The sequence below is a fragment of the Pochonia chlamydosporia genome, chromosome 6, assembly GCF_001653235.2.
Source record: "Pochonia chlamydosporia 170 chromosome 6, whole genome shotgun sequence".
Taxonomy (NCBI): domain Eukaryota; kingdom Fungi; phylum Ascomycota; class Sordariomycetes; order Hypocreales; family Clavicipitaceae; genus Pochonia; species Pochonia chlamydosporia.
The window spans coordinates 1,035,792-1,061,675 of NC_035795.1; the positions used below are offsets into that span (position 1 = coordinate 1,035,792).

At 51.1% G+C, this 25,884-nt stretch overlaps 8 protein-coding genes across 8 annotated transcripts; 6 read left to right on the top strand and 2 right to left on the bottom strand.

Annotated features, from left to right (window-relative positions):
- Positions 1-1,066: 1,066 nt before the first annotated feature.
- Positions 1,067-1,973, top strand: VFPPC_09905 (hypothetical protein; the record flags this gene model as incomplete). Its single annotated transcript, XM_018288365.1, has 2 exons — positions 1,067-1,092; positions 1,157-1,973. 2 exons carry the CDS (start codon positions 1,067-1,069, stop codon positions 1,971-1,973), a joined length of 843 nt encoding a protein of 280 aa, XP_018140971.1.
- A 668-nt stretch (positions 1,974-2,641) lies between these two features.
- VFPPC_16466 (pheromone-dependent cell cycle arrest protein Far11) lies at positions 2,642-6,136 on the top strand (the record flags this gene model as incomplete). Its single annotated transcript, XM_018294219.1, has 7 exons — positions 2,642-3,411; positions 3,484-3,620; positions 3,678-3,766; positions 3,822-4,679; positions 4,755-5,061; positions 5,126-5,255; positions 5,311-6,136. The coding sequence occupies 7 exons, from the start codon at positions 2,642-2,644 to the stop codon at positions 6,134-6,136; spliced, it is 3,117 nt and encodes a 1,038-aa protein (XP_018140970.1).
- A 708-nt stretch (positions 6,137-6,844) lies between these two features.
- VFPPC_09907 (membrane-associating domain-containing protein) lies at positions 6,845-7,758 on the bottom strand (the record flags this gene model as incomplete). Its single annotated transcript, XM_018288366.1, has 2 exons — positions 6,845-7,241; positions 7,295-7,758. 2 exons carry the CDS (start codon positions 7,756-7,758, stop codon positions 6,845-6,847), a joined length of 861 nt encoding a protein of 286 aa, XP_018140969.1.
- A 1,842-nt stretch (positions 7,759-9,600) lies between these two features.
- On the top strand, positions 9,601-9,762 carry VFPPC_16465 (hypothetical protein; the record flags this gene model as incomplete). Its single annotated transcript, XM_018294218.1, has 1 exon — positions 9,601-9,762. The coding sequence occupies one exon, from the start codon at positions 9,601-9,603 to the stop codon at positions 9,760-9,762; it is 162 nt and encodes a 53-aa protein (XP_018140968.1).
- Positions 9,763-12,830: 3,068 nt separating this feature from the next.
- On the top strand, positions 12,831-15,692 carry VFPPC_09908 (WSC domain-containing protein; the record flags this gene model as incomplete). Its single annotated transcript, XM_018288367.1, has 2 exons — positions 12,831-14,766; positions 14,866-15,692. The coding sequence occupies 2 exons, from the start codon at positions 12,831-12,833 to the stop codon at positions 15,690-15,692; spliced, it is 2,763 nt and encodes a 920-aa protein (XP_018140967.1).
- Positions 15,693-17,614: 1,922 nt separating this feature from the next.
- Positions 17,615-18,829, top strand: VFPPC_09910 (FAD binding domain-containing protein; the record flags this gene model as incomplete). Its single annotated transcript, XM_018288369.1, has 1 exon — positions 17,615-18,829. The coding sequence occupies one exon, from the start codon at positions 17,615-17,617 to the stop codon at positions 18,827-18,829; it is 1,215 nt and encodes a 404-aa protein (XP_018140965.1).
- Positions 18,830-19,781: 952 nt separating this feature from the next.
- VFPPC_14690 (ribosome maturation protein SBDS) lies at positions 19,782-20,289 on the top strand (the record flags this gene model as incomplete). The annotated part of the gene is made up of 3 exons (XM_018292458.1): positions 19,782-19,948; positions 20,059-20,182; positions 20,233-20,289. The coding sequence occupies 3 exons, from the start codon at positions 19,782-19,784 to the stop codon at positions 20,287-20,289; spliced, it is 348 nt and encodes a 115-aa protein (XP_018140964.1).
- Positions 20,290-20,631: 342 nt separating this feature from the next.
- VFPPC_09911 (WD domain-containing protein) lies at positions 20,632-25,285 on the bottom strand (the record flags this gene model as incomplete). Its single annotated transcript, XM_018288370.2, has 2 exons — positions 20,632-24,594; positions 24,659-25,285. The coding sequence occupies 2 exons, from the start codon at positions 25,283-25,285 to the stop codon at positions 20,632-20,634; spliced, it is 4,590 nt and encodes a 1,529-aa protein (XP_018140963.2).
- Between the last annotated feature and the right edge of the window lie 599 nt (positions 25,286-25,884).

The window sequence follows — 25,884 nt, forward strand, 5'->3', positions numbered from 1 at the left end:
ATTTGACAAGTTGACAGGTGGTTTGTTGACTTGATGCTGTGCGGTTGGTTTCGCCGGAGTTTTGTGCCGGCCGATGCTTCTCATGCATGCGAGACCCACCATTTCGACGTATATATTACACTTTTGAGTACATTGCATGGGCAAAGCCGGGATAGGATCTTGTGGTGGCGTGAGGTGTGGCCTGACAGGGCGGCCATCTTGTTCAATTTTTCCGTTTCCAAGTCCTCTTCGCTGTGAGACTTGTGCCGAGATTATCTGGGAATATTGTCAAGGCAAATGAATCTATGGAAGGGCATTTGATGACAGGCGTTGAGGACGTAACATTGTTGTTGTATGGACAATGGGCTTTTATCGACATGTGTTTTTAGGATTCAGTTTGGGTTTCAATTTCAATTTCCCTCTTTTTACGTGCTATACTCATGATCCCCCTTTGTCAGGCGCAATAGCGATGGGTTGCCCTGCACATAGGAATTGTTTCATGGGCTGAGATTTATAACTTTTTCGGGTGTATTCGCTCTTCTCTTTAACTAGTTATCTCCAAAAATTTTGCCAAGACATACTCAATTTAGAGGTCAAGGAGGTTGATAACGTGTCCGCTTTGCAGGTTAGGGCATCGAACGTCGTGATGTTTGATTTTGAAACAATTCATCTTGTAGTGATGAGGTCGAAACAGCCAAGGCTGAAACTCAGACTATTGTTTGTTAGCGCGCGGTAGATGGAAGTTGGTGGCGCTTGTTGGTTCAATCCTGAAGCCTCAAGTTGGTCATGGCGATTAGATAAGAAAATGGCCCCCAACGCTGTTTGAAGTGGGACTTTACCCTTTTTTTTTGTTCCTAAAATGAGTGGATCATGGAGATGAAGAGCCTCCTTGCATGCCAAGCAGGGAAAGATGAAACTTCATCCGTGAGCTGAAGCTGACTGCGTGACCGCACCACAGCCGGCCTGCACTGTCGACAACGAATGTTTACAAAAATAAAAACGACCGAGGAACACATCAATTGAAGTGTGTCAAAAGTCCTCATACCTCAGCCCTGGCGTCCCCGCTTTCGCCTCCAGACTGTCCACAATGTTTGAGCTACCTGAGGCGAAGAGGTGAGCATCATCCGCCCAGCCCAACCTGGCAACCATTACGACCTACTAACCAATGATGATCTAGAGTTCGCCGGGAGGATTTGAACAAGGAGGATGGTTCATCGTGGAGTGACAGCGGAGATGACATCAATCCAGATCTGCAGGCGCAACTGAACGCACAGATTGCAAGGTCACTGGGCCTAAATGTTCACGAGCCAGTTCAAACAGTTGGAAAATCTGATCCAAAGGACCATACTTCAACGACGGATTCTGCAAACCCAGCACAAGACAGCCACAGAGAGCAAGGAGACGAAAATTCCGACGACGACCTGGGCGAGTTCGAATTCCGCCTCTTCAGCGCACCAGATGCCCCGTCCAAGGTTGTACTGGAAGATGAGCAGGCACCCCTTGGAGAAGGCGCGTTGGAGAATCAACGGCCATTGTCATATTACTTGGTGCGGGATGTGTCTGAGAGCAAGAAGCGGGAGTATCTGGCTGCGGCGGTGAGCGGGGAAGACATTGTCGAGAGATCGATGTGGCGGTCGTGGGGGATGGAGATGCCCTGGAAAGTGACTCGGATACTTGTTGCTAAGAAATCCAAACGTGACGAAGATGAAAAGATGCAGGGCGTGGTGGAGGGTGGGGAGGATGTGAAGAAGAGGAAGAGACCGGGGAAGAAGACACGGATTGCGGTGAGGATGAAGGTCAAGGCTGGGAAGGAGAGGGCTGAGGTGGATGCGAAGAAGGCGGTTGATAAGGAGGAGCATCTGAAGGAGAAGAAGAAGAGGATGAATCGGCTGAAGAAGTTGAGGAAGAGGGCGAAGAAGAAGGCTGGTAAGGATGGGGATGGGGATGGGGATGGTGATGGTGATGAGTCTGGAGGGGAGAGTGGTGGTGAGTAGGCGGGAAATATTGAGGGTGTTGGTGTATTCTATTATATTTAGCGTGCGAGTTACGGATATTTTTGTCGATTTATTTTGATGCTTTCAAGGTTGAGATTGCTTGTCATACCTGATAGGCATGCGGCAACATGATGGCCCTGAGGGAGTGTGACGCGGCCTCAATGCTAATGTCTTGGTATATGTGCGTAGGTTAATTACCTAGGTAAACATGCAAAAATTGACAAATGGTACTTAGTTTTTTCATGTTCAAATGTTTCTTGGTAAACGCGAATGCTCATATTTGTTTCTTGAAAAGGGTCCCCAAGTTCAGGATCTTCCAGCCAGCCAATGGGGAGGCTTCCTTCCTTCAACCACCTGCACCAACTATGAACACCACCAAGGCAGAGCTCAAGCTTCAAAGCTGCCATTTGAACCCACCAAGCCAAAAACGCACATGCAGCCAGCCCCTCCGATTGACGACCACGCGACAGCTACCCCCTCAGCCTCGATTGACGATAAACCCACGAATACGCGTCCCCAAGGAAGACGAATTAATCAAATGGACTGAAGATTCTATCGCGGCACAGGAAACCGGTGGACGCACAATGCGCCAAGGAGGACGGAGCTGCAACCACGACCACCCACACACTTAACCATCTCCATTTCTCGCCGCCAAACCATCACGAACCATGTGGACTACCTCCAAATCCGTACCGGCGGAGGCTCCCGACCCCCCGAGGCCCATTGAAGATGTAGCAGATACGGGAGAAGTTGCCGAAGGCGGACTGGGCACCGAGCAAGTCGAGAAGCCGCCTGTCCCCGCGCCGCCATCAAGACCGGGACTGCAACGAAATTCTCTGTCTTCTGGTCTCCCAGCAGGTGGTCCTGGGCCTCAAGGCAAGCCAAAGCCACAGCCTCTCCAGCAGCAGCAGCAGCAGCAGCAAAGTGCGGCGCCCACAGACTCCCTCTCGCTACTCCAACTGCGCCGCATCGTCGCTGAGGTGAACCGCGCCGAACCAGTTGCCTACGACTTTGTCTACTCAGACATGGGACCCCACGCCGAGGAGATTGACGAGTGGTTCGTGTATCAGTTCTGGCAATGGGTGCGCCTGAATGCCGCGCAAAAGGCATTCGAGTGGCATTGGAACCACGACTCAGATGGTCAGCATGCGTGGGATGACGCCGACCACGACACACGGGCCAAGTTTATACAGGCGGCCATTGCGGGGGTCCAGTCCAACGATGCGGCCCTGCGCTCTGCGTCCATTGGCAAGATTGTGTACCTAGTCTTGGGCCGCTGGGGGGACACGGCTATGCCGAATGCTACGGATGGACGGAGTCGGTCCATTGCGAGTATACCGCAGCTGCAGGCTATCAAGGCTGGTGTGGAGTGTTTGGCCTCCTTGGAGGGATTGCCTGTGATTTGGGAAGCGTTGAGGAATTGTTTTGAATTGCATTGGTAAGAATGGTGCCTGGGGGGAAAGTTGCATAAGGTACAACGGCGGACATTTGGCTAACGTGGGTTTGGTAGGTCTGGCGATATTCACCAGCAGGCAAGTCCGCAAGAGGCTCAGGACGAATTGATGAATCTCATGACGATTATGTATATTGCTATTCAGGAGACGCTGAACGATCCGGAGGACATGGCCTCGTCGTACAGGGCGTTGTGTAAGTGGCTGCAGATGAGGGTCGGGTGAGGACGTTGGTCGCTAACACTTTTGGTAGTGGAGTTGAATCCGTCTTTGGTCGATTTTATGTTGACGGCTACTTCTAAACTGCGATGGGATGAGCAGAATACAATGCCGCTGACACAGGTGATTGGACGTGCTTGCGATATGATTGGACCAGCGTTTCTGACGATTGTTGCAGATCTTCCTGTTATTCTGGAAAACCATCTTGCTGGTGTTTGGCGGTATACAAGACCTTGCAAATATTAAGGCGGCCATGAGCGAGATGCAAGGAGGCATGACCAAGGAAACCATATCTGCATCGCCTTTGGATTACCACGTGTTCCGACAGGAGATCACGTCCAAGTATCCTGCATACGTCCCTCCACAGCCACTACTCCCCCTTGAAGATGAGAATACGTCGATTCTACCACCTATACCAAACCAATCGGCGCGAAACAATGGCTCGAACGGCATCATTGCGACACCTGGTCAGTCGCAAATCGGTGGTGCCTCCATCTTAAACCAGCCTGTCCACATTGCTACGCCGGCACCATCACCTCCTCCCTCGCCTGGAGTGGGCGGCAAAGCAGGCAAGAAGCAGAATTACCAGACAAACCAAAATTTCCCCTTCATGTACCCTCCCTTGGATGCCACTAGTAACAGCGCTGGCGGCAAGGGCATGGCCGGTATCGATGACTCAATAGTCAGTCGGAGATGGGAGGGAAGTGATATTCCTGCTTCCATCCTCGAGGCCGGCGAGCTCTTCTCTACGAGGGTGCGCATGACACGGGCCACGCGGCAGATGTGGGAAGAGCGAGAGCGCTTTCTCAAATTTGAACGCGGATGGACAGAGGGTGACGATGATGAAGACGAGATTGAAGATCTCGATCTAAATGAATTGACGCTGGAGGAGAGAGAGGTCCTCAAGGAAGTGAGGGCTGAAGAGAGGGCGGAAAGATTTGCGCACGACAAGGAACCCGAGGTGGATTACGGACCGCACCCCGACAAGCTGTCAGACAGGGACAAGCAACGATTACTGGCGGTTGAGAGATTCTATGTAAGTCTTCAAAACCGACGAGATGGCCCGTCATAGACCGGGTGCTCAGTTACTAACCCGGGCTTTCATCCACAGAAAGAAGCGCTCCCTCATTTACAGTCCCTGGTCATCGTTTTGCTACGACCAATACTGGTCAACGTCACTGCTATAGTGACTCAGCAAGCCGGTCAGATGCCAAATGGCATGGCAGGCAGAGGAAACAACCCCGGAATGAATGGCGGCCCCAGTGGGCCGAGGCCTCCAGAAGTTCCTGGACAGATTGCTGCACAGGAAGAGCCGGAACCTTCGCCCGAGGAGGTTGATGCGGTGAGGACAAGAGAAATCACGTCCAAGGCCATGACTGGCATTCTCGTACTGCTACTCAAGTGGCTACGAATATCTCGTATGACGCCACGCCCGTTCTATGACTTTTCTGTTGACCACGTGCTGATATTGATATGATGCAGATGTGCTCAAGTTTGAGTATTTAACGCAACTACTTTTGGACTCGAATTACGTGCCACTCGTGCTGAAGCTCTTCGCCCACCAAGACGTGCAACAGGTGGTGGACAGCAAGATGGATCGAGTGGAAAACAGGTAGGTAACTCACTTCAAGTATGAGTCACGAGTTGGGCTGACACCAAACACAAAGCTTCTTCCAATTCTGCAATCTGCGTTCCAAGTTCAAGGATAAGACCGACAGCGACCTGGAAAATGAGGACGAAGAAGGTGAGGCGGTTGAAGGTGAACAAAGGACAGAACAGCAGCACCCAGACTCAGAAAACAACAGCGAAGACGAAGCAGTACCGCCGCCTATCAAACGCAAACGCTCGCCCGTGGACCAGCCTGAACACCAGGACGAGGAAGACGAAGGCGAAGCCAGCGACGACCAAGCCTCAACGCGTCCCGAGGTCGACGAACTCGGCTACCCCGTCAATCCCCTCCCCGAAGAACCCATCACCGACTTCTCCCGGCGCAACTTCTTCTCCCTAATAAACTACCTCCGGGTCCTACAAAAGATCTGCAAGAACAAATCCCACCGCAACCTCCTCCTCGTGCAGTACAAGTCGTCCACCATCCTTCGCAAGTCGCTGCGCGTCCCGCAGCCCGAACTCCGCCTGTACACGCTCAAGCTGTTCAAGAACCAAGTGCCCTACTGCGGACGCAAGTGGCGACAATCAAACATGCGCGTCATCACGGCCGTGTACCTGCACTGTCGGCCTGAGTTGAGAGATGAGTGGCTGGCGGGGAGCGACGTCGATGCCGAGGTGGATTCTGCGCTGCCGCTGGAGCAGGCGCTCAGGAGTCTGACGCATTGGTTGAATGTGCGGCGGTATCCGGACAAGATTGCGGCGGATATAAGGAGTGCGATGAGGGAGGAGCAGGATTTTTTTAGTAGGGAGTTGGAGAAGATTGATGTTGGGTGGGGGGATGATGGGGAGGGCAGTGAGATGGATCTTGTGGAGGGGTGGGCGTGATTGATGTGAGTGTGAAGTGTTCATTAGGAGATGCGATGAGACGTTTGTGGTGAATATGAAGAGGCACGTTGTGTTGTACTAGCTTTTACACTGGCAGGGATGTGTCTTAGACGGATGTAGGTCTTTTTAAGTCCTGTTCTAAACATGATGGGATCTATTTCCTACTCGAAATGAAGAGGGTGTCAGTACATCCGGAAGACGCAATTATAACACTACGTAGTAAATATTTGTGAGAAGAGTAGCAACACTGACAGGGATTGTCTTCTAGATGGATGGAAGTCCTGTATGACTCCTATGTTAAACACAGGTAGGGGGTACTTCCAACTCTAAGTGAAGTGGGTGTTAGTACACCTAGTGCAACTGTAACATTAGGCAATAAACATGTGTGAGATGAGTAGCATATTCGTGTTGTACTAGAGCGTTTACACCGACAGGGATGTCCGTTATAGACATGGATATAGGTCTATTCACAACTACCGTTTCTTAACAAAGATACGATATATTGCCTACTTGCATGCATGTTAGGTATGGTACAGGTCCATACTAGGTATTCCTATTAAGTATTACAGCCAACGGCACTAAAGTACAAACTACAGACATAGCGAGTGGACAAGCACCATGCTAAGCCGGGGTATCACAAAATCCACCGACATGGACAATTTCCCCGTCCCTTTCAGGACCAGCTCGCCTAGTCAACCCAACTAGCACCTAAGGAGCCTCGTAGATGCCATCCCCGTATCTATAATTCTTCGGCGGCACCTGGGTCTGAGGCTGTCCCTGCAGCCCACCATACGTCCCTGTATTCTGGAACCCATACCCAGCTTCCTGCTTGTGATAATCGCCACTCGCGCCGCGACCATCATACCCCACGGCCGTCGTCTCCGTCCCGTAGCTCTGCCGCCCATCCAACTGATCAGGGTGCGTATGCTCAGGCAGCCGATTCGACTCATCGACCTCGTCCTTCCTGCGGCGGAAACGGCTCAAAAACCCGCCCTTTGCATACCCAGATGTGTAGTTGTTGCCGGGAGAGGGACCGAAGCGCTTCTCCTTGCGGTGGTGTCTCGCGAGTGCTACCTCCATGAGGATAGAAAAGATGAAGAAGAAGCTACGTACGTTAGTATACCACACACAGTGCACGGAAATGGAGTGAAAACATACATTGCAATAATAGAAACCGCCATACACGCAGTCTGCAGTCGACACGCGGTATGGAAACTAGGCAGCGCAGTGAATCCATCCGACCCCGTAGCTTGATCGCCAGACTGTCCCTGACCAAACGGCGTGTCCACATAGCCGGTGCAGCTGCCCGCGCCGTGCTTATTCACAACAGCAACGTAGATGAAGCAGCCTATGAAACACACATCCAGCACAATAGCGATGAAGGACGTGAACGTCAGGCCGGCGACACAGCACAGCAGCAGCAGCCCGATGAGGGTGTACAGCACCGCCGAGCCAGATATGCCTGCCACAGCGCGGACGGACGTGTCGATGGGGAGGTTGTGGTTATGCAGGGCGGCGAGGAAGTAGGCGTATATGCCGAGGATGAGTGCCGCGCTGAGGAGCTGCACGCCTCTGATGAACCATTGTAGGAACTTGAGGGCTACGCCTGATTTTGCGCCCATTTTGGATGTTGTCGGTGTTGTAGGTGATGTGTAAGGTTCAGAGAAGGATAGAAGGGGGAATAGATGGCCGGTTTTTTTAAGTGCCGAGAGGAAGGGAAGGGGACCTGCATGGCTTCTAGGTTTCCGGGACCTTTATTCTGGCGCTTTCACATTTCAAACTTGGTACGAATAGAGTTTCGGTGGTCCGATTCGATGAATGTGGTTGTGATGGACTGGGTGATGACGACACTCTGTGGCTGGTGGGGTGCATGTGTGGGGCGATTTTCGGAAGTAGAAGGATCTGGTTGGTTTGCGGGCGGGACTTGCCACGCACAGCCACGGGATGAGTTCGTCAGAATGCGTTCAGAGTGGGTAGAATTGTGGTTTTGAGAAAAATGGTGAGGTTGTGCTTGATTCATGGGGCTTTTGGGGGAGTTTGACGTAAAATTTGCTATGGAGAGTGTTGTTGGGGTTGTGAGGTTCGTCGGGTGAGACAATGGTAATTGTTGATGCGAGACATGGCAGGCACCTATTTATGGGGCCGGGGCGGATGCGATTGAGTTGATAAGGGTCCAATTATGGCACTCTGGTGATATGGAGTAGATACGCTTTGCTTGAATATCAGATATAGCAGTGGGATTTTTGCTTGCTTGGAAGTTGATAGATTGGCACTTTAGGCTGCTGAGACATCCATTGTTCTCAAAAGGGTGCTCTAAAAAGGAGAATGTGAGTAAACAATGGAAGTGGGGCTCAATGATCATCTTTCTAAGACATTGAACAATAGCTAAGAGAAGCTACGAGAATCCTCCGCCAATAAATGACATGATCAAACAAAGAATTTTCTTAATGTGAACCGTCTTGGGAGATATTCGGCACTTCCATGTGTATACCATCTCCGGAAAATTGTGTCGGGACAGATGGTGCAGGGTAGGATCTTTCTCGCCATCCAACTTGTGGTGGCAGAATCACCATTTTTACAGCATGTTATGAAACAATCAAGATGTAAGTCAGTTAATGGTAACTAAGTTCTAGCCTACGCAACGATATTTACCGTGTGAATTGAGCACTATTGCCGCAGTACACATGAATGGCAAGTTTTATGCACCTCTTTCACCAGTAACATGGTGGTGTGGGTGAGTGACAGGAGTTTGTGTTATCCCGAAGGACCATGATTCGTGCTTTGGGAATTCGCGACGCACAACAGGCCGGGATTAGTTGCAAATGTCGAAATTGCATAGCAGCAACTGGAAAAGTGTTCCCGAAAACAGTCAGTTAAATGGCGAACAAGTCAACAGCTTGTACCGCATCTGTTAAATCTAGGCCAAGGATCATATTTGGACCTGTTGGCTGAAAATCTCCGAGGCCCCAAGACAAAGCAAGGAAGACAGGCCCGAACCAGGTCCACCATGGGAAATTAACCTCGCTGCTTCCGTTTGCTTGTTAGTACTTATTGAGGCAGTTTCGCAAAGACATGTTTCTGACCCGAGAGAACTGGATCAGCTGATGGGTGCGCACATCATTGGTTACACCAGGCGGGCGGATATAGAGAGTCAAATGCTTGCATGGACGTGAACACTATCAGGCAGTTTCACCCAAGCATCAACCAAGCGATTAGCCATCTAATTGCGTGACCAACAGTGGCCAGCACAAAATGGACCAGAAAGTATCTCGAATTTGTTTGTCGTCGACCAATATCGTTCCGATGTAAGCAAACTAAGTGAGGAAGGCCTGACCTTGAGCCTACCCTATGAGCACGTCATAACAAAGAGTATGTATGCTTCACACTTGGCTACTTTGAACTGAAAAGTAGATCTCATTCTAAATTTTGTGTAGCAAAAGTAGCAGCAAGCTAGCCTCTGCTTCATGAGAAACACTGGCCTTACAATTCCCATAGTAGAGGTCAGATCAGGCTGCCCCGACTGGTTCCCGTCTTTAGCGTACGCCATCGGTTCGTGGAACCATGTGGCAATGGTCCGAGACAAGCAGAAGTTGCGCCTCCGCTTAGTTATTGCATCGAACTGCTAAATTTGGGCGCGCTGTACTCCGTACTCCGTACAAGATCCAGTAGGCAACAATGGTTCCAATATCACTCGGAAAGTATTGGCCAAATAGAAATACACCGGAAAGGTTACACGCTGCCACGAGAATACCTGGCTGGCGTCGAAACACCAGCGGCAATGGGAAGGGGTTGTCAAACTGTGGCCAGTTCTTTTCCCTGGCCCTGACTAGAGACATGCAGACCTCAGATCGGTTCAACATAGGCCCAGAATGGAAAAAAACTGCGAGAAGAAGGACTTCATGATGCAGTTCACTGCCAGCCTCGTCGCCGACGTTGCATTGCCCCGGCCAGAAAGCCTGCCATTATTGCCAATTATGCGGGAATTGCAGTTGCAGCTCGACCTCAAACGAATCTAGATTCACCAATTTGCAATGTTGGATAATCGCCGTCTCCACGACGGGAAAGGACGGCTGCGGAATCCTACCTTGAAAAGAATCAGCAGGGTTCTTTGTGTCTCCATACCATGCTCTACTCATGCTGGCTCATGCTAGCCCTTGACGTGCGTCATGGTCGTGCAGACGTTAGCAAGAATCGTGCGTGTTCGTGCGTGGACACAATGCCAAGAGCAAACAGGCATACCTAGGTATGTATGGTGTTCCGTACGACATTCCGTATCGTCCCTGTAAATAAATCTATGAAGCTGTGCCTGCACCCTGCCAATGCATCCAATATATGGACTATTGCGCATGCACGAGTTTCTGGTTGCCACAGTCCAGAACAGGCAGGGTAGTAGTTATCTCGTCATCCGTTATAGAAATTGAGTCCAACCTGAACATTGGAGGCCAAAAAGGGGTTTGTTGATTATTAGAAGGACCGCCTTGGCTCAGTTCATATCGGTGCGACGTTTGTGCAACAAATTGTTCGTCTTTGTAGGTGCTGTGCTGTGTCAAATACGCCGCTGATGATTGGGTTAGTCTTTGCCCAGCAATTGTATCTCAGCTGAGGCGCCACACCGTGCGTTGAGCCTGAGATTATGCGGCATTGGCATTGGTATTGCATTGACGCTGAGTTGTTTGTGAGAAACGGCTACGTTTATCTCCTTCGCCAAGAACCGCTCACTTGTTCTCAGTTCCAGGCCACCAAGCCCAATCCGTCCTAGTTTGGCCAGCCAGGGGCAAGAGCGAGGAGAGTGGAGTTACTCTCGCGGGTGCAGGTAATCGGGCAGGAGCCACCCACATTACCAGGGCAGATCTCCACCAGGGTGCAGGGGGAGGAAGGCAAGAGACACCACCATACCAGCGAAACTGGACTGAACTGAACTCGACCAGACGAGAGGAGAGATTTTTCTTGTCGAAGCTGGACATCGATGAGGCGCCTGCTAACTCACGCCAACAACGCCACATCGTCGCCAAAGCACCGTCTTTATCTTCATCGAACTTCTATGCGCCTTGCGGTTGCCTCCGGGCCGTTCGCTCGCGCTGGTCGGCGGATTGTCTTCATGTTAACTAATCATTTGACTTCAAAAACTCAGCAATGGCGATGACCCGTACCACGGCTGTAACACAGACTGCTGTTACCCACAACCTCTGCGAACTACAGAGTACAACTTCGTTTAGTCGACTGCTCGCTGAACTGTGGACAAGGGTACCATCGCCTCGATCCACGTCTAGATCGGTGGGACTGTGCTCTCGAAGCTCGGAGGGCAATCCGGCACATCACCAACACTCGCGCCCACGGCAGTGTTGCACCGAGTCACGCCTTATTTACCCCGTACTGTTATTATTTTTATCGCGTGTGGGTGAGTTCGCACAGATAAACGGCAAGAACGCTTTGAGCGTCATGGAGGGTCATAGTTTGATGTATGTGCTTCCTCGCCCCTTGTAATTTAGGTTGGGTGGGCAGCATGTCATTGCGCTCACTCACGTTCTCATGGGTAGCACAACGCGTAAACTATTGACGAACAGCCCTGATCCGGCAGGCGTCATCTTGCCAATGCCGTAGCTGTGCAATTCCAGACCATGGAACAATGCCATGTCCAAAAATCTAGACAGGACAGAGGCTAAAATTCGACCAGCACTGAGCATGGCATCCACATGCAGTGGTACGCTGTCGCTGAGCTTGCAGTTTGCATGACAATGGTAGACAAAAAAGCAATCAACTGGAAGCGACGGCACAAGGCCAATCCTCATGTTCATTTGCAGCGAGTATGGCTGCAGCCTGCTGGGAGGCACAAACTCATGGCTGCTTCCAGCGTGATCAGGCATGGTCAGGTGTAGCCACATCAGGTGTGTTGGCCTGGACAAATCAAAGCCAGTCTGTATCAAATCTCTTGGTGGTCAGGGCTCCCAGATGGCAACCATCTTTTTCGGTAAGAACGGTGAGGACCGTCCAAATTCTCAGTTCATACACAACTCGGTTGGCGACCCCCTGTCTAGGCTGAGATTTCGTCGTGGAAATAGTTAGTGATGGCCCGAGAGACAAAGACGGCGACCGCAAAAGTCAGCAGGGATGCTCGGGACTGCGGCTGAGCGGCGGCGTGTTGAACAGCACCAAACGCCACGACCCCTGGGCAACTAATGCAGACGCCTGCCAAAAATACGAGGCCCGTCAACCAAAGGTCGAGCTGGGTTGAGCAATGGCGCATCGCCAATTTCCACGACGCTGCCTCCACTCGTCGACATCGCCCAATCCATGCATGGCACCTTTTCTTTTTGGTGCGAACCTGCAGTCCCCAAGGCTGGGCGGACGCGCCTGGACCATGTTGTCCGTGGATCACGGACCATGGCCTATTGTTCTCCAATATGCATGCCCAGAAATCGGGCATTGCCCGGTCGTTTCCTCCTACTTCCCAGTGCGTTATGGATGTTCAGCTTTTCTTTTTGTATTTTTTTGTGCTCTTGATAAATGGTCTGCGTCCTCGCTTCCGGTCGGATTCTGAAGACCATCAACACTCGTTTGTAGGCGCTCAACGATAACCTCGGGGTTGGTTGTTACTGTCGCTTCTGCCTCATTCGCTTCGGCCAGAACGTCAGTTTCTGTCACTGGAGAAGTTGCAGTGACTCGACAGAAAAGGAGGGAGCAAACTCTCATCACCATGAAGACCTCACCTGTGTTGCTGGGTCTTTTTGGCCTGGCTGGATCTGCCATGGCCGACCCAACCTGGCCGTCCCCCATTGACGAGCTTGAAGAGATCATGTTCCAAGTCAACTCTTTCCGATCTCGCAAGTTTGCAGATACCGTCAACCCGTGTACCAACGAGGCTTCAGGTCCTGGACGCCGCAATGCGGCCGAATGGCTTCGAGTTGCCTTCCACGACATGTCAACCGCCAACACCTTTTTCAAAACTGGTGGTCTCGATGGTTCCCTGCAGTACGAGTTGGACAATGGCGAGAATACCGGCCCTGGTCACAGAACGACGCTCAACTTTATGGGTCCCTATGTCACATCCCGATCCAGTCTCGCGGACTTGATTGCCTTGGGGGTTTACACATCCGTTCGTTCTTGCGGCGGTCCCATTGTTCCAATTCGTGCTGGACGCAAAGATGCAACAGGTGCCGGTGCACTGGGCGTCCCTCAACCTCAAAATTCGGCGATTACTTTCCAGCAGCAGTTCGAACGCATGGGCTTTACCACCGAGGAGATGATCCAGGTGACTGCTTGTGGCCACACCATTGGTGGCGTTCACCAGGACGAGTTTCCCGATCTCATGCCCGCCAAGGGAGTCGTCAACCGCCAGGTGGCGCTTGATTCTAGTGACGCCGTCTTTGACAACAAGGTCGTCACCGAATACCTTTCCGGAAACACCTCCAACCCGCTTGTCGTTGGCCCGTCTGTCAGAATCAACAAGAACTCCGATTTCAAGGTTTTCAATGTTGACGGAAACAAAACCGTGACGGCATTGACTGACGAGAATACCTTCAAGACGGTCTGCCAATCGGTTCTCCAAAAGATGATTGATGTTGTTCCTCCCTCCGTGACCCTTACCGACCCAATCGTCCCATACAATGTCAAGCCTGTCAACCTGCAGCTCACTCTCGCCAATGGTGGCTCTGGACTTCAATTCACCGGGTTCATTCGAGTTAAGACGACTGGCCTCCCCAAGGATAGCATCAAGAACGTTGCGATCACGTACAAGGACCGAAAGGGCAATACAGACTGTGGCGCAAGCTCCTGCACCATCACAAGCACTGTTCAAGGGGTCGCGCAAGGCTTTGATGACACATTCAGCTTCTACCCCATCGAAGCCGTCATCCCTGCTGCATCTGGTATCTCATCTTTCACAGTTACTGTCAACAATGCCGACGGAACCAGCAAGCTCCATGACAACAATGGCAATGGCTACCCCCTCCAGGACGACATCTTGTTCCAGGCCCCTCAAAGCTGTGTCACAGGCTCCTCTGGTGCTCTCACCGTTGTTGCTGCAGTCCGCAACGATATTGCTGCCAATGGTGCCCAGGCTAGTATCACTTACAAGACTGCCCAGACCAACAGCCCCGTTGCTGTCTTGAACAACGCCACTGTCGCTTTGCAGAAAGGTGCCTGCATTGGCAAGTACACTCTCTTCTCAGCCCAGTACACCATCCCCGGTAGCCTGCCTTATCAGTCTCGTGTTGATGTTATTGCTGGAGACAAGGCCGACACCTTCAAGGCTATTACTGATATTGGCGGAACCTGCACCGAGTTCCCCAACCCAGGTGCATGCAACGCCGACCCTCCCGTCAACTCGACCACCACATCTACGCCTCCTGGGTCAACCACCTCAACTACTCCGCCCATCACTGACCCGGTGACAACGACAACCACGACGGCTGGTAACGTTTCCACTACAACCACAAGTGCGACGCAGGCTCCCGTCACTCCCACCCACCGTGCCACTGTTGGCGGCTATACTCATGTCTCGTGCTGGACCGAAGGCGTTGGCGTCCGAGCCCTGGCTGGCATTTCTTTTGCTAACGATACCATGACCCTTGACAAGTGTGCGGACTATTGCAAGGCTTATGTGTACTGGGGTACTGAGTACGGTCGTGAATGTAAGTGCAAAAATGTCATCACTACATGGTGACTGGACTCCTCCTTCTCTCTCTGTATCCCCTTTTCCATAACATGCAGTATCCGACTGACTAAACTAGGCTACTGCGGCAACTCTTTGGACAAGACGAGTTCCGCTGCTGCTCTCGCTGATTGCAACATGGCTTGCGGCGGTGAGCCCAGCGAGTACTGCGGAGCTGGCAACCGACTCGAACTGTACTCGACCACAAGCGCACCTGTGACGCCTACGCCGACTGCTACCCTCATTCACAAGCCTACCGTCTCGCCGTACACTCTCGTGGGCTGCTGGACTGAGGGTAACGGTGTGCGAGCCCTGGACCAAGGTTCCACAGTCAGCGACAAGATGACCAACGAAGCATGCGCTACTTACTGCAAGTCTTTCAAGTATTTCGGTACCGAGTATGGCAGTGAGTGCTACTGTGGCAGTTACCTCGCTGAGAGCAGCAAGACGGCGCCCCTCGCAGATTGTAACATGCCTTGCTCCGGCGATCAGTACCAGTACTGTGGTGCGGGTGGCCGGTTGGAACTATACCAGAACCCCAACATCACGACGGGAAACCCTGAGCAGCCGGCGTCTGTTGGCAACTATGTGCTCGTGGGCTGCCAGACCGAGGGCAACAACACTCGAGCTCTGGGTGGTTCGGCTCTGGCGCAGGATGACATGACAAATGAAGTATGCGCCAACTGGTGCAAGGACTTTGAGTACTTTGGTACTGAGTATGGGCGAGAGTGCTACTGTGGTAACACTCTTGACGCTTCTTCGCTAGTTGCGCCAGCCTCGGAATGCAGGATGCTCTGTGCTGGTAGTCCCACAGAGTACTGTGGTGCCGGTAACAGGCTGTCTGTTTACAAGAAGAAGCAGATTCCGCCGGCTGAGACGCAGAAGCGAAGACGTAGGGGCCATTAATTGACGATGGGATGGAATCGTATATAGAGCGAAACGTATTTATGATGGCATACTATTTATAGGCTATATAAAAGTGAATATATAAGTGATTAATTGGGATTGTCGGTGGTTGTATCGATGTGTATTGTGAAGTGACTACTCTATGCGAATGAGCAGAAGTTGGACATATGGGCGTTTGCACATGTTTCCGTCTTGAAGTCCTTACTGGCGATCATAAAGTGTCGACTCCATCAAGCGCTGCATTCTTATGAATAAATTCTATGGTTTTACGAGTCTCAGCCACATGAAACCAAAAAAAGAAAAAAGATGCTTTGCTTGGTATGATACGTCTAGAATCGACGTCATACCGGTACAAGCGCGACACATGCGGCCCGGATGTTTCTAGAGGAAGAGATGAATGTTCCATATTAACATGGCCATCCATGGATGATGTGATTTTGGAAAGCCGCTATTTACGATGTGAGGCGGCGTTATTGTGCACTATGTCATTCGTTGAAGCTTTGCTGGTGATTTGCGATGTGGGTGACCAGCGAAAAGATGTCAAATGCATGATCTTGTCGCAGAATCTTTACGTGAAGACATGTTCTAAGTTGGTAGGGAAGGTGATTTGCATTCCCATCTCCACCGCAGACACATGTTTCACTTCCGCCAGCCATATTCGTATGATTGAGACAGGTTGTCTTGGTCTTGAGGAGGACTCGTACTGTATAGGGAGTATTCAATGTGTACATTCCAGTGCCGACTCAATAAATATGGCTCTCATCCCTTCACTCAGCTTGTGCTGTCTCTTCACCTGCATATCTCGACTTGTTGGCTTTGAAAATGAAGTTTTTCGTCGCCATCTCTACGCTTTTTGTGCTGGCTGCGGCTAGTCCTGCCGTTGTGACAAAGGAACAAAAGTGTGAGGACGGTCGATTGGTAAGTACTAAGTCTGTCGTGATGTTGCATGGATGGTGCTGATTCTTTCTTGGCAGGAACCGAACCTTTTTGATCCCGAGGGACCTAGAGTGTGTATTCCTTTTGGGGCCGTGCAGTGATGTGAAGTTGGGCGACTGTGATACGGAGGGATGCTGGTTGGGATCTTGCTGATTGGGCGTGATGGGAGGGTGAAGTCAAATGAAGGGGACTTGATCTCGACAATCACACAAATGTATCTCTCAATGTTTGAAGATAGAAGTACTTAACAATGCAGGAGAATACACCTAAAAGAGACATGCGGGCACAATACTCGAGAAGAAATTCGACAATGCGATGTAAAAACCTGTGCATACTGCTTTAATCTGTAAAGTTGCTTGTGTTGGTGGTGTTTAAGTCTGTGCAGTCGCTTTCTATGAGTGTAGTTGAGAGCCACGAAGCAGAAGACTAAACAGCAACTTTTGGACCTTTCGCCGGGTGTAGTGAATGAATGAATACGTGTTAGTTTTAAGTTAGATTGATTATGACTGAGATGTGTGTCGTGACACCATGAAGTTGACGCGGATCTCGCCGGAGTGGAGATGGATATCGTTCCGGGATGGATGACGACTTCAATGCGAATGAAAACCGACAAACCCTGCACAAGCAATCGATAGACTCGCAATTACTTACACTCGACATACTTTATGCCTCGTGTCGGAACCGAACGCTCACGTTTCTGCCTCAAAATGACACCTGGCCAAATACACACGCTACTCAAGCACATTATCCGGGACCGAATGCGTGCCGTTATTCCCGCGACGACGTCAGCTCCTAGCCAGATGACTCAACTCTCAACGCACCCTTGGCGCCATTGAACGCCATCATCAACCAGGCAGGCACAGGCGCAGACACAGGGACAGACACCATGGGATATAAAATAAGGAATAAAACCAGGCCAACACTGTCAGACCGCCTCTCATCCTGACCTCGATCCTCACCCCAAATCAATCAACCATACCCTCACCATGCCTCTACGAATCCTCATCAGCGGCGCCGGCATAGCAGGCCTCTCCCTCGCATACTGGCTCTCCAAGCTAGACCACTCCGTCACCGTAGTCGAGCGCTCGCCTGCCCTCCGCACCAACGGACTGCAGCTCGACCTTCGCGGCCATGGAATAGAAGTAATGAAACGAATGGGCATTGAGGCAGCGTTTCGGGAGAATTCCGCCCCCGAACTAGGCATACAGCTCGTTGACACGCATGGCCGGCGGTGGGCGTACTTTGGAGCAAACACCACTGGCAAGGGGTCACAAAGCTTCACTAGCGAATTTGAAATCATGAGAGGCGATTTCTGCCGCATTCTGCACGACGCTGCTAAGGAAAAAGTGCGGTATATTTTTGGCAGCTCGATTGAGAGGTACGAGGACCGGGAGGAGCGCATCCACGTCTGGTTTACGAATGGGACGGACGAGGAGTTTGATCTCGTCGTTGGTGCGGATGGTTTATACTCACGCACCAGAAAGATGATGTTTGGGTCCGACGGCTTCCACCCGCTGCGCGAGAACATTGCATATCTACGAATTCCGAAGCCCTTTATCCCGGGGGAGGAGTACGTTGCGACAGCGTATGTCGCTCCCGGCGGAAAGTTTGTGCTCACGAGGCGGAATAACCCTGATGAATTGCAGGTGTATTTCTCAAGTAAGCACGTCTCAGAGCGTTTGGAGGATGTTGCACGGGGCGATGTAGAGGGTGAAAAGGCAGTTTTTGCAGACGAGTTCCGCGGCGTGGGATGGCGGACGGACGAGCTGTTGGCGGCGATGAAGGACAGCGATGACTTTTACTGCGAGAGGCAGGGGCTCGTCAAGTTGAATAGGTGGTCGAAGGGACGGGTTGTGCTTCTGGGAGACGCGGGATTCTGCTCTGCGGCGAGTGGGATGGGGACGTCGGCGGCTGTGATAGGCGCATATGTGCTTGCTGGGGAGATTGGGAGGGCGGGGAGGATGGGGGATGCGTTGGAAGAGTATGAGAGGAAGATGAGGCCGCATGTTGAAAGGATACAGGGGGGGATGAAGGATGGGTTTTGGGATGGGGTGAGGTGGAAGGGCTGGCAGGTGAGGGCTGTGTATTGGGTGATTTGGATGGCGGGCTTGGTGAGGGTTGATAGGGTTTTGGGGTGGATGGGGGATGGGGGCGATGGGTGGGAGTTGCCAGATTATGAGGAGTTGAGGGATGATAACTGAGTGTTGCCGAATTATGAGGAGTTGGATGATGATGTTACGGGATGAGAGTTGAGAGATGGACATGAGATGTGGTGGTGATGTATGATGGTGTTTATGTTTATGAACAGTGTATTATATTCTAGGCTTGGATACTGCATGGGATTGGCGTTGGGGACATTCCACTTGATTATTCAATATACCCCTCTGTTCTTGGCACCTGATTATGATCAATTGATATGTGTGAATAGCTCATGAAGAGTGCAAATATAGAGCATAGATCAGACTATCAAAGCGTCTCACAGGCGTACTTGTATAGCTCAACGAGGACACCAGGCATCATAGTCGTACCCAGAGACCAAGGAACATTCTCCTACATTCCAATTCAGATTCAAGCCGATCCACACGGTTGCGTATGAAAAGAATCCACACAAGCAATGAAGTAGTTGAATTGGTGCTTGGCGGAACCTGATTATCCTTTCCTTGTGGGTTGATCGCGTGCCACTTGCAGTCTGCCACCCGCGGTGCCGCGACACCACTTTTTAGCATCAACATACAATTACATGTACTATATCTTCTTTTAATCCTACGAGCTAACAATTAGCCACTTACCTACTTATCCATCTATTGAAATATCCATCCTAACAATTGCACTCGTCGTTATCCCCAAGATAGAACTTCCCTCGCTCCTTCCACCTCTCCCCATGTTTCGCCCCACAGTACAACCCACTACATCAGTGGACCCCAAAACGTCACTCCCTCAACGTCACACAAAGTACCGTCTTCCCTCCAACTTGCCTCCCGACACGCCAATGACGTAACGAACAGCTTCAAGCCAAGCTTCAAGCAGCCGTCATCAGCTGTTACAACAGCTCCCCAAACCTTAATAAGCCCCTCTTCCCTTCTCTTCCCCTCATCCAATTCATTTCATTTTTCCCATCTCAAACACCAATACACCAGACAAATTACTTTCAAAATGACCCGCGGCGAAAGCACCCAGTCCAAAGTCCATTACAAGGGCAGCATTGACGACTTCCTCGTCTTTGTGGAAGATCCGGAGCAGTATAAGCAGTGGCTGAAGGGGGATACGTCCATTCCTCTCGCGCAGTTTGTGTCTGCATTCAAGATTTTCTTGACGCATAGGTACGTTTCTCCTCTACTTTACACTTCTATCACTTCCACAGCACACTTCAATCACTTCTATACATCTACCATTCTACGGAACGCTCTGTGCAGAGGCTAACACACAACAGACAAGGCGCCCAGGGCACATATGACGCCGCCCCCAAAAACATCCTCTACTCAGAATTCGGCACCGACAACGAAGATGAAGTAATCAAGAAGATTCTCAAAGACGGCACCATGCAGACCATGGAGGTGAGTTTTGTTTCAGTTTCAGAAGTGATGTAGCTAATAGCTGTAAATAGATGCCTGGTCGACAGGGCGTTACCAACGATAGCATGAGCCCCATGAAGGCTCATTAGGGGAATAGCGGCGATACCAGTTGTATTTTTAAAATTTAATAAATCGAGTTGGTCTTTGACTGGATGTGCATTGGAGGGCTGTTGATCGAATCTGATGTGATACGCTTCATCAATCGTGATGACGATACTGTCTTTGGACCTTTGCCATTTATCACTTCACTTGTGTTACTCTGCTCCCTGTGACAACCCCGCACATCACCCAAACATCACAATTCAGTCATACACATTACACTGAAAATAAAACTATGCTGGATATTACTACATCTATGCTTCTGTCACTATTCAATCTGGATCTACAACAACCTCCCACTTCATGCAGCTCTACTCATGCCTCAGCCCAACTTACGCAGAATAGGTATCAGGTCGTTTGGGAAAGTCAAAATATAGAAACGTCACCTTGCCTGACGCATGCCCCAAAATAACAATATCTTCACATACAGCCAGCATGTTAGACGTGTAGCTCATCGGCAGCAATGTCAGCACACCTCGTCCCTCGATCCACACGTCACCCAGTCTCGCTTCAGCTTCCATACCCGGAAAGGCAACCGGCTTGTACACGAAGAGTGTATTATCAGGCGCCTTCTTGTTGAACCCCTTTTGTCCAGACGCACTGCTCGCCACGGATCCAGCTGTAGTCACAATCGTCTCTCCGTCTGCTGCAAACGCCATGTGTGAAAATGATTCCTGCTGGTTGAGCACCTGTCGTCTTTCGTTGGCATCCTTGTCAAGTGCGTAGATGCTGCCATTAACTGTGCCCATTATCACCGTCGAGTTATTCGGGGAAAATGCCAGCGCCATGGGACAATCAGACTCCTCCACATCAAAGACGTGCACCTGGTTCCCAGTCTCAACATCCCACAGAGCCACAGCTCCGTCCTTGTTGACAGTGGTCAGCGTCTTGCTGTCGTTGGAGAACGCTATGCATGACTGAGATTCGCTTTGACCTTTGATCGGCACGCTCGACCCGGTCTCAACTGTCCAAAGCCTCGCCGTTTGATCCTCGGAGAACGACCCAATCACCTTGCCGTCTGGGGAAAACGCAACGCTCTTGACTGCTGCGGTGTGTCCTTTCCAGGTCTGACGGCATTCACCCGATTTGATGTCCCACACACGAACAGTCTTATCGCCTGACGCCGATGCCAGAGATTGACCGTCTGGCGAAAATGCCACTGCGTGCACGGCGTCCTTATGGCCGCGGAAACGTCGCAGGCATTCACCACGTTCAATATCCCATAAACGAATGTCTCTGTCGTTGGAGGCTGTTGCCACAACAGTCTTGTCAGGGGACACGACCACGTCAGTCACTCTGCTACGATGACTCTGCGCCTCTTCCTTCGGATCCCAATCCTTAATATCTAGCAGACGAGTTGTGTCTTCCAGTCCACCCATTGCTATGGTCTTGAGATCCGGAGACAATGCAATCGTCGGCCAGTTGTTCCAGCCAGGGCTGAAGCTTCTTGTGCACATGCCGCTCTCAATATCCCAAATACAAATCGTCCCGTCAGTTGAAACCGACCCCAGTGTTCTACTGTCAGCGGCAAAGGTAAAATCACGAAAGCCCTCGTCATGCCGCTTCAGCATCCGAGCGCTGTCCCCCGAGCCATTAGCAACATCCCAGACACCGATGAGGTTTTCAAGTAACGAAACAGCCAAAACCTTGTTATCCGGCGACAGTGCCATGATGCTCTTAGTCTCTCCCCTTGCCGTGAATATCTGGTTGATAGTTTCCGTTTCCGCTTCCCAAGTGTATACCGTGGCATCGCTGAGTACCATAACAACCCCTTTATTATCGAATTGGAAGTTTGCACAGGCAATCTTTCGTTTCTCCGGATGCACAATCGTTCGGAGTTGTGTCTTTGTTTCCACGTCACAAATGTGCAGCGTATCGCCATACACTGCAAGAATGGACTTGGAGTCTGGAGAAAAGCTCACCTCCTCGGCCACGCCAGTTGAGTCTGGAAGGAAAATCGTGCAGATGGGTATCCACGTTTCAGCATCCCACACCGTCAAGGAACCCTCTGTACCAGTTGAAAAGAACTTGCCGTCCTCAGAAAACGCCACTGCCGTGACGGCACCATAGCGTCCATCCAACGTTCGCGTATTGGAATCACCTGTCTGCTGCGTGGTGACCATGTTTCGAATGAACGGGAGTCTCTCATCCCATCCGAATATTCGAACGCTGCTCTCGGCAGGACAAAACAGGAGCCCTGTGCCGTAGGTCTGCAATGCTGCTGCCTTGATGGTCGACTTGTGGCTGATAAGAAACCTTTCAGCATCTTTGAGGAACTTCCTCAACGGGGCGGAAGATTCGAAGCGAGGATGTGCCGCCAGCATTCGGATGGACTCCAGTCCCTCGGACAGATTTCCCAAGAGCGAAAGACTCTCAATCCAGCGGAGGAAATACTTCTTCAAAAAATTTAGGACTTCCTTTGACGTAGCAAGTTCTGCAGAAGTTTCTGAGCCGCTAGCATCACATAGGTGGTACATCCAGAATGTTGCGGAATAGGCGAGCCCAGCCAGAGGGTCATTGTCGGAGCCATTGATGGCGTCACTCAGGAACCTCGGGAAGTAGCCATTGCTAGGCAAATGGTACATGTTGTGCTTCAAGCTGTGCTGCATCTCGGTAAGGGACCTACTGGCAATGTCCTGATGGGTCAACACCACATCCCCCTTCTGCAGCAGCTTGCCATACGTCTCGCACAGGTATTCTCGAACGGAGTGATGAGTCAAAGAAACCACTCTGCCTGTCATGCTAAGTAGAGACCCGCAAGCCTTCACAATATCTAGAGGCTTAATTGGGGAACCAAGACCGGCCACCACTCCCAACTCCTTAAGAGAAAGCGGTCGATACGCAAGATATACTGCAGCAAGAACATTTTTGCAGCGAATCTTTTTCAGGCCGTGATGTTCTTCAATCTTGGCCATCATGTAGCCATACAAATCTGGCAAGCCAGAGGGCAGTTTCTTGATAGTCTCGATTGCATCTTTGCCTTCTACACCTTGCAGCTCTTTGAACGCCAAAGCTGCCCAAAGAAAAGTGTTGGCGGCGCGTTCACATATCTCGTTGGATAGTTCGACTAGAATAGCTTCATCGCCGTATCCAGGGCTCTCTCTCAGCTCAGACAGCTTGGATGTGATGTATGCGTGGACTGGGCCTTCCAGCCGTTGCGAATCCAGCTCAACGAGGGCTTCATCCACACCCGGCCGCATCAAGTCAAGGCCAGGTCTGCTAGAAATCAGCCACTTTACCTTGTGTGAGATGCCCAGAGATTTGAAAATGAGCTGAATCAAGTCACCCTTAGTCTCGTCGCATTCATCCAGGGCGTCTACAACAAAGTACGCAGGAGTCAGAGCTGGGTCATTGAGCATATTCTCAAAAGCCTCAGACATTGCGCTGAACGCATTCGAATCCGTGAACAGTGACGACCCGGCGTACTTGTGTTTGACACGCAAATGCTGAATGAGGCGAGGCTGCTGAACGAGTAGCATCCACAACAATGACCGCAAAATCGCAGTGGCATTGTTTCTCGTCTGGTCTCCAGCACCCTGACAAAAGTAGTACGACACACTTGGTGCAAAGGCTGCAGATTGTGTCGATATTTCGCGGACAATTCCAATTAGGAGCATCGTTTTGCCCGTCCCTGGCCCTCCTTTGATCCAGAGCATGCGACGTGCATCAAACCGCTGCCAATTCGAAAATGATGTATACTCTTTAGTGCCCATGACCCATGAAAACGCAATGTCTATCAGCTTGTCCGTCTTTCTTTCCAGCCTTTCCAGATCTCGCATTGGATCAATGAGAAACAAATCTCGGAGACAAGCAGAATCTTTATCATCGGTAATCTTTTGCTTCTGCGTAGAAATAAAGTCTTGTAGATCTTGATGAATGTTCCCCAGAGTGGACTGCATCTTGTCTCCATGCTGCATGAGCTCCGATAGACGTTCGAGTGAGCTTTGCGTGTTGTACTGCACCGAAGCAGCCCTCAATGCATCCTCTGCAGTCTTTATGGACGCGAGATCTGAATCCCACTTGTCCCATGCGGCAAGCTCGCGAAGATAGGTGAGGCCGGAATGTCTGTAGTACGAGCTCACGCTTTTCATTTGATACAGCAAAAGGCTCTTGTAAAGATCAAGAACCAGTGTCTCCAAGCGCTGTGTTACGAGTTCTGCAGGTTCTTTGCCTTCGACGATGCTTCGTTCATCCAGCAGGTTATCCACCAGCGAGCAGTACCAATCCATTCGAGAGACAACATGCGTAATTCCAGCAAGATTCTCTCGAGACACCTTGGCCGGATTGGTAAGAATCTATCCATCACAATATCAGCACGAGCAACACTCAACATAGACAATCGTCTGCAAAACATCTTACCTGAAGTCCAACGCAGACACCAGCCCAAGGCAGTGCGGCCTGCGGAACGTTCTTGATAGCCACATCAATGACACCCCGAGCCTGCAGCACAAACCCAGCAACATCACCAACCGTCTGAGCAAGCTTTGAATCGTCGGCAAACTTCTCACGGCCATTTTGCACAAGATCTCGCATGTGCGCCTGCCGCTTCGCCGGATCCTTCAAATCAGCAGCCAACGTAGCCATCTCAGGAGCAGGCTTCTCGCCATCCTCGCCAGCAATAGCATAGGTCAACGTCTCCGCATACGATTGCACGATGCCAGAGGTGGCACCGCTCTCTTCCAAGCCATCGTATGCCTCGTTCCAAAGCTGCTGAGACTTGGGTAGTCCTTGGTCGTCGTCTGAAGCGGAAGATGCGGTCCTCTTTGGCGGTTTGGCGGGACCGGCAGCTTGTTGTGCAACCACAGCAGCAACTATCTGCTTTGGGAGCGCTCGAATTTCGGTTTGGACGACATTTGTAACGGCTTTGACGGTTTGGTCAACGGCCGACTTCATCAAGGTGGGTATCAACGGCTCTGATTTTGGTGGCGCCGCTGCAGCAGTTCCATTGCCATCCTGTGTATGGACCTGAGGTGCGGTTGATGCCATGATGCTTGCTCCCCCCTTGACGTCCTTTCTGCAGAAACCCCCCACCAGCGGAAAGATGTGTGGTCTGGTGCAACACCCAAAAAAATACACAAAACCACCACAATGAAATACTATCGTGATTCCGTCAATGTCGATGAGGAAGCTTGTCTGGTGACAGTAGCCCGCCTTTTTGTTTACCGACCTGAACCTGTAATTTGCTGCGGGGTCGGGAGCAAGCCAGGAGCAAGCCAAAGTCCGTCAATGTCCACCAGACAAGACAAGACAAGCATCTCAGAGGCTGGGTGGTGCAGTCTGGGGCAGTCTGGTGCAAGTGCCATCCCAGCTCCCCGAGACAGGCTTCATGTACTTGAGTAATTTGGCTAGCTCATCCAAGACATTGCAAGGTTGGTTATGGAGTCAACTAGCCGATACTTCCCCCAAGAGACCACCCACGGGCCGTTCTGAGAACACATGTTGATGCATGATAGCGCCAAGTCCGTTGAGTTGCCTCAATTGCTGCATCTGTCTCATCCATCACCTGCACTCCCATCACCATCAGTAGCTTCGGCGTTCCCCCCTTCCCAGTACCACAAGCCTTGCATTGTGGGATAAGCGCAAAG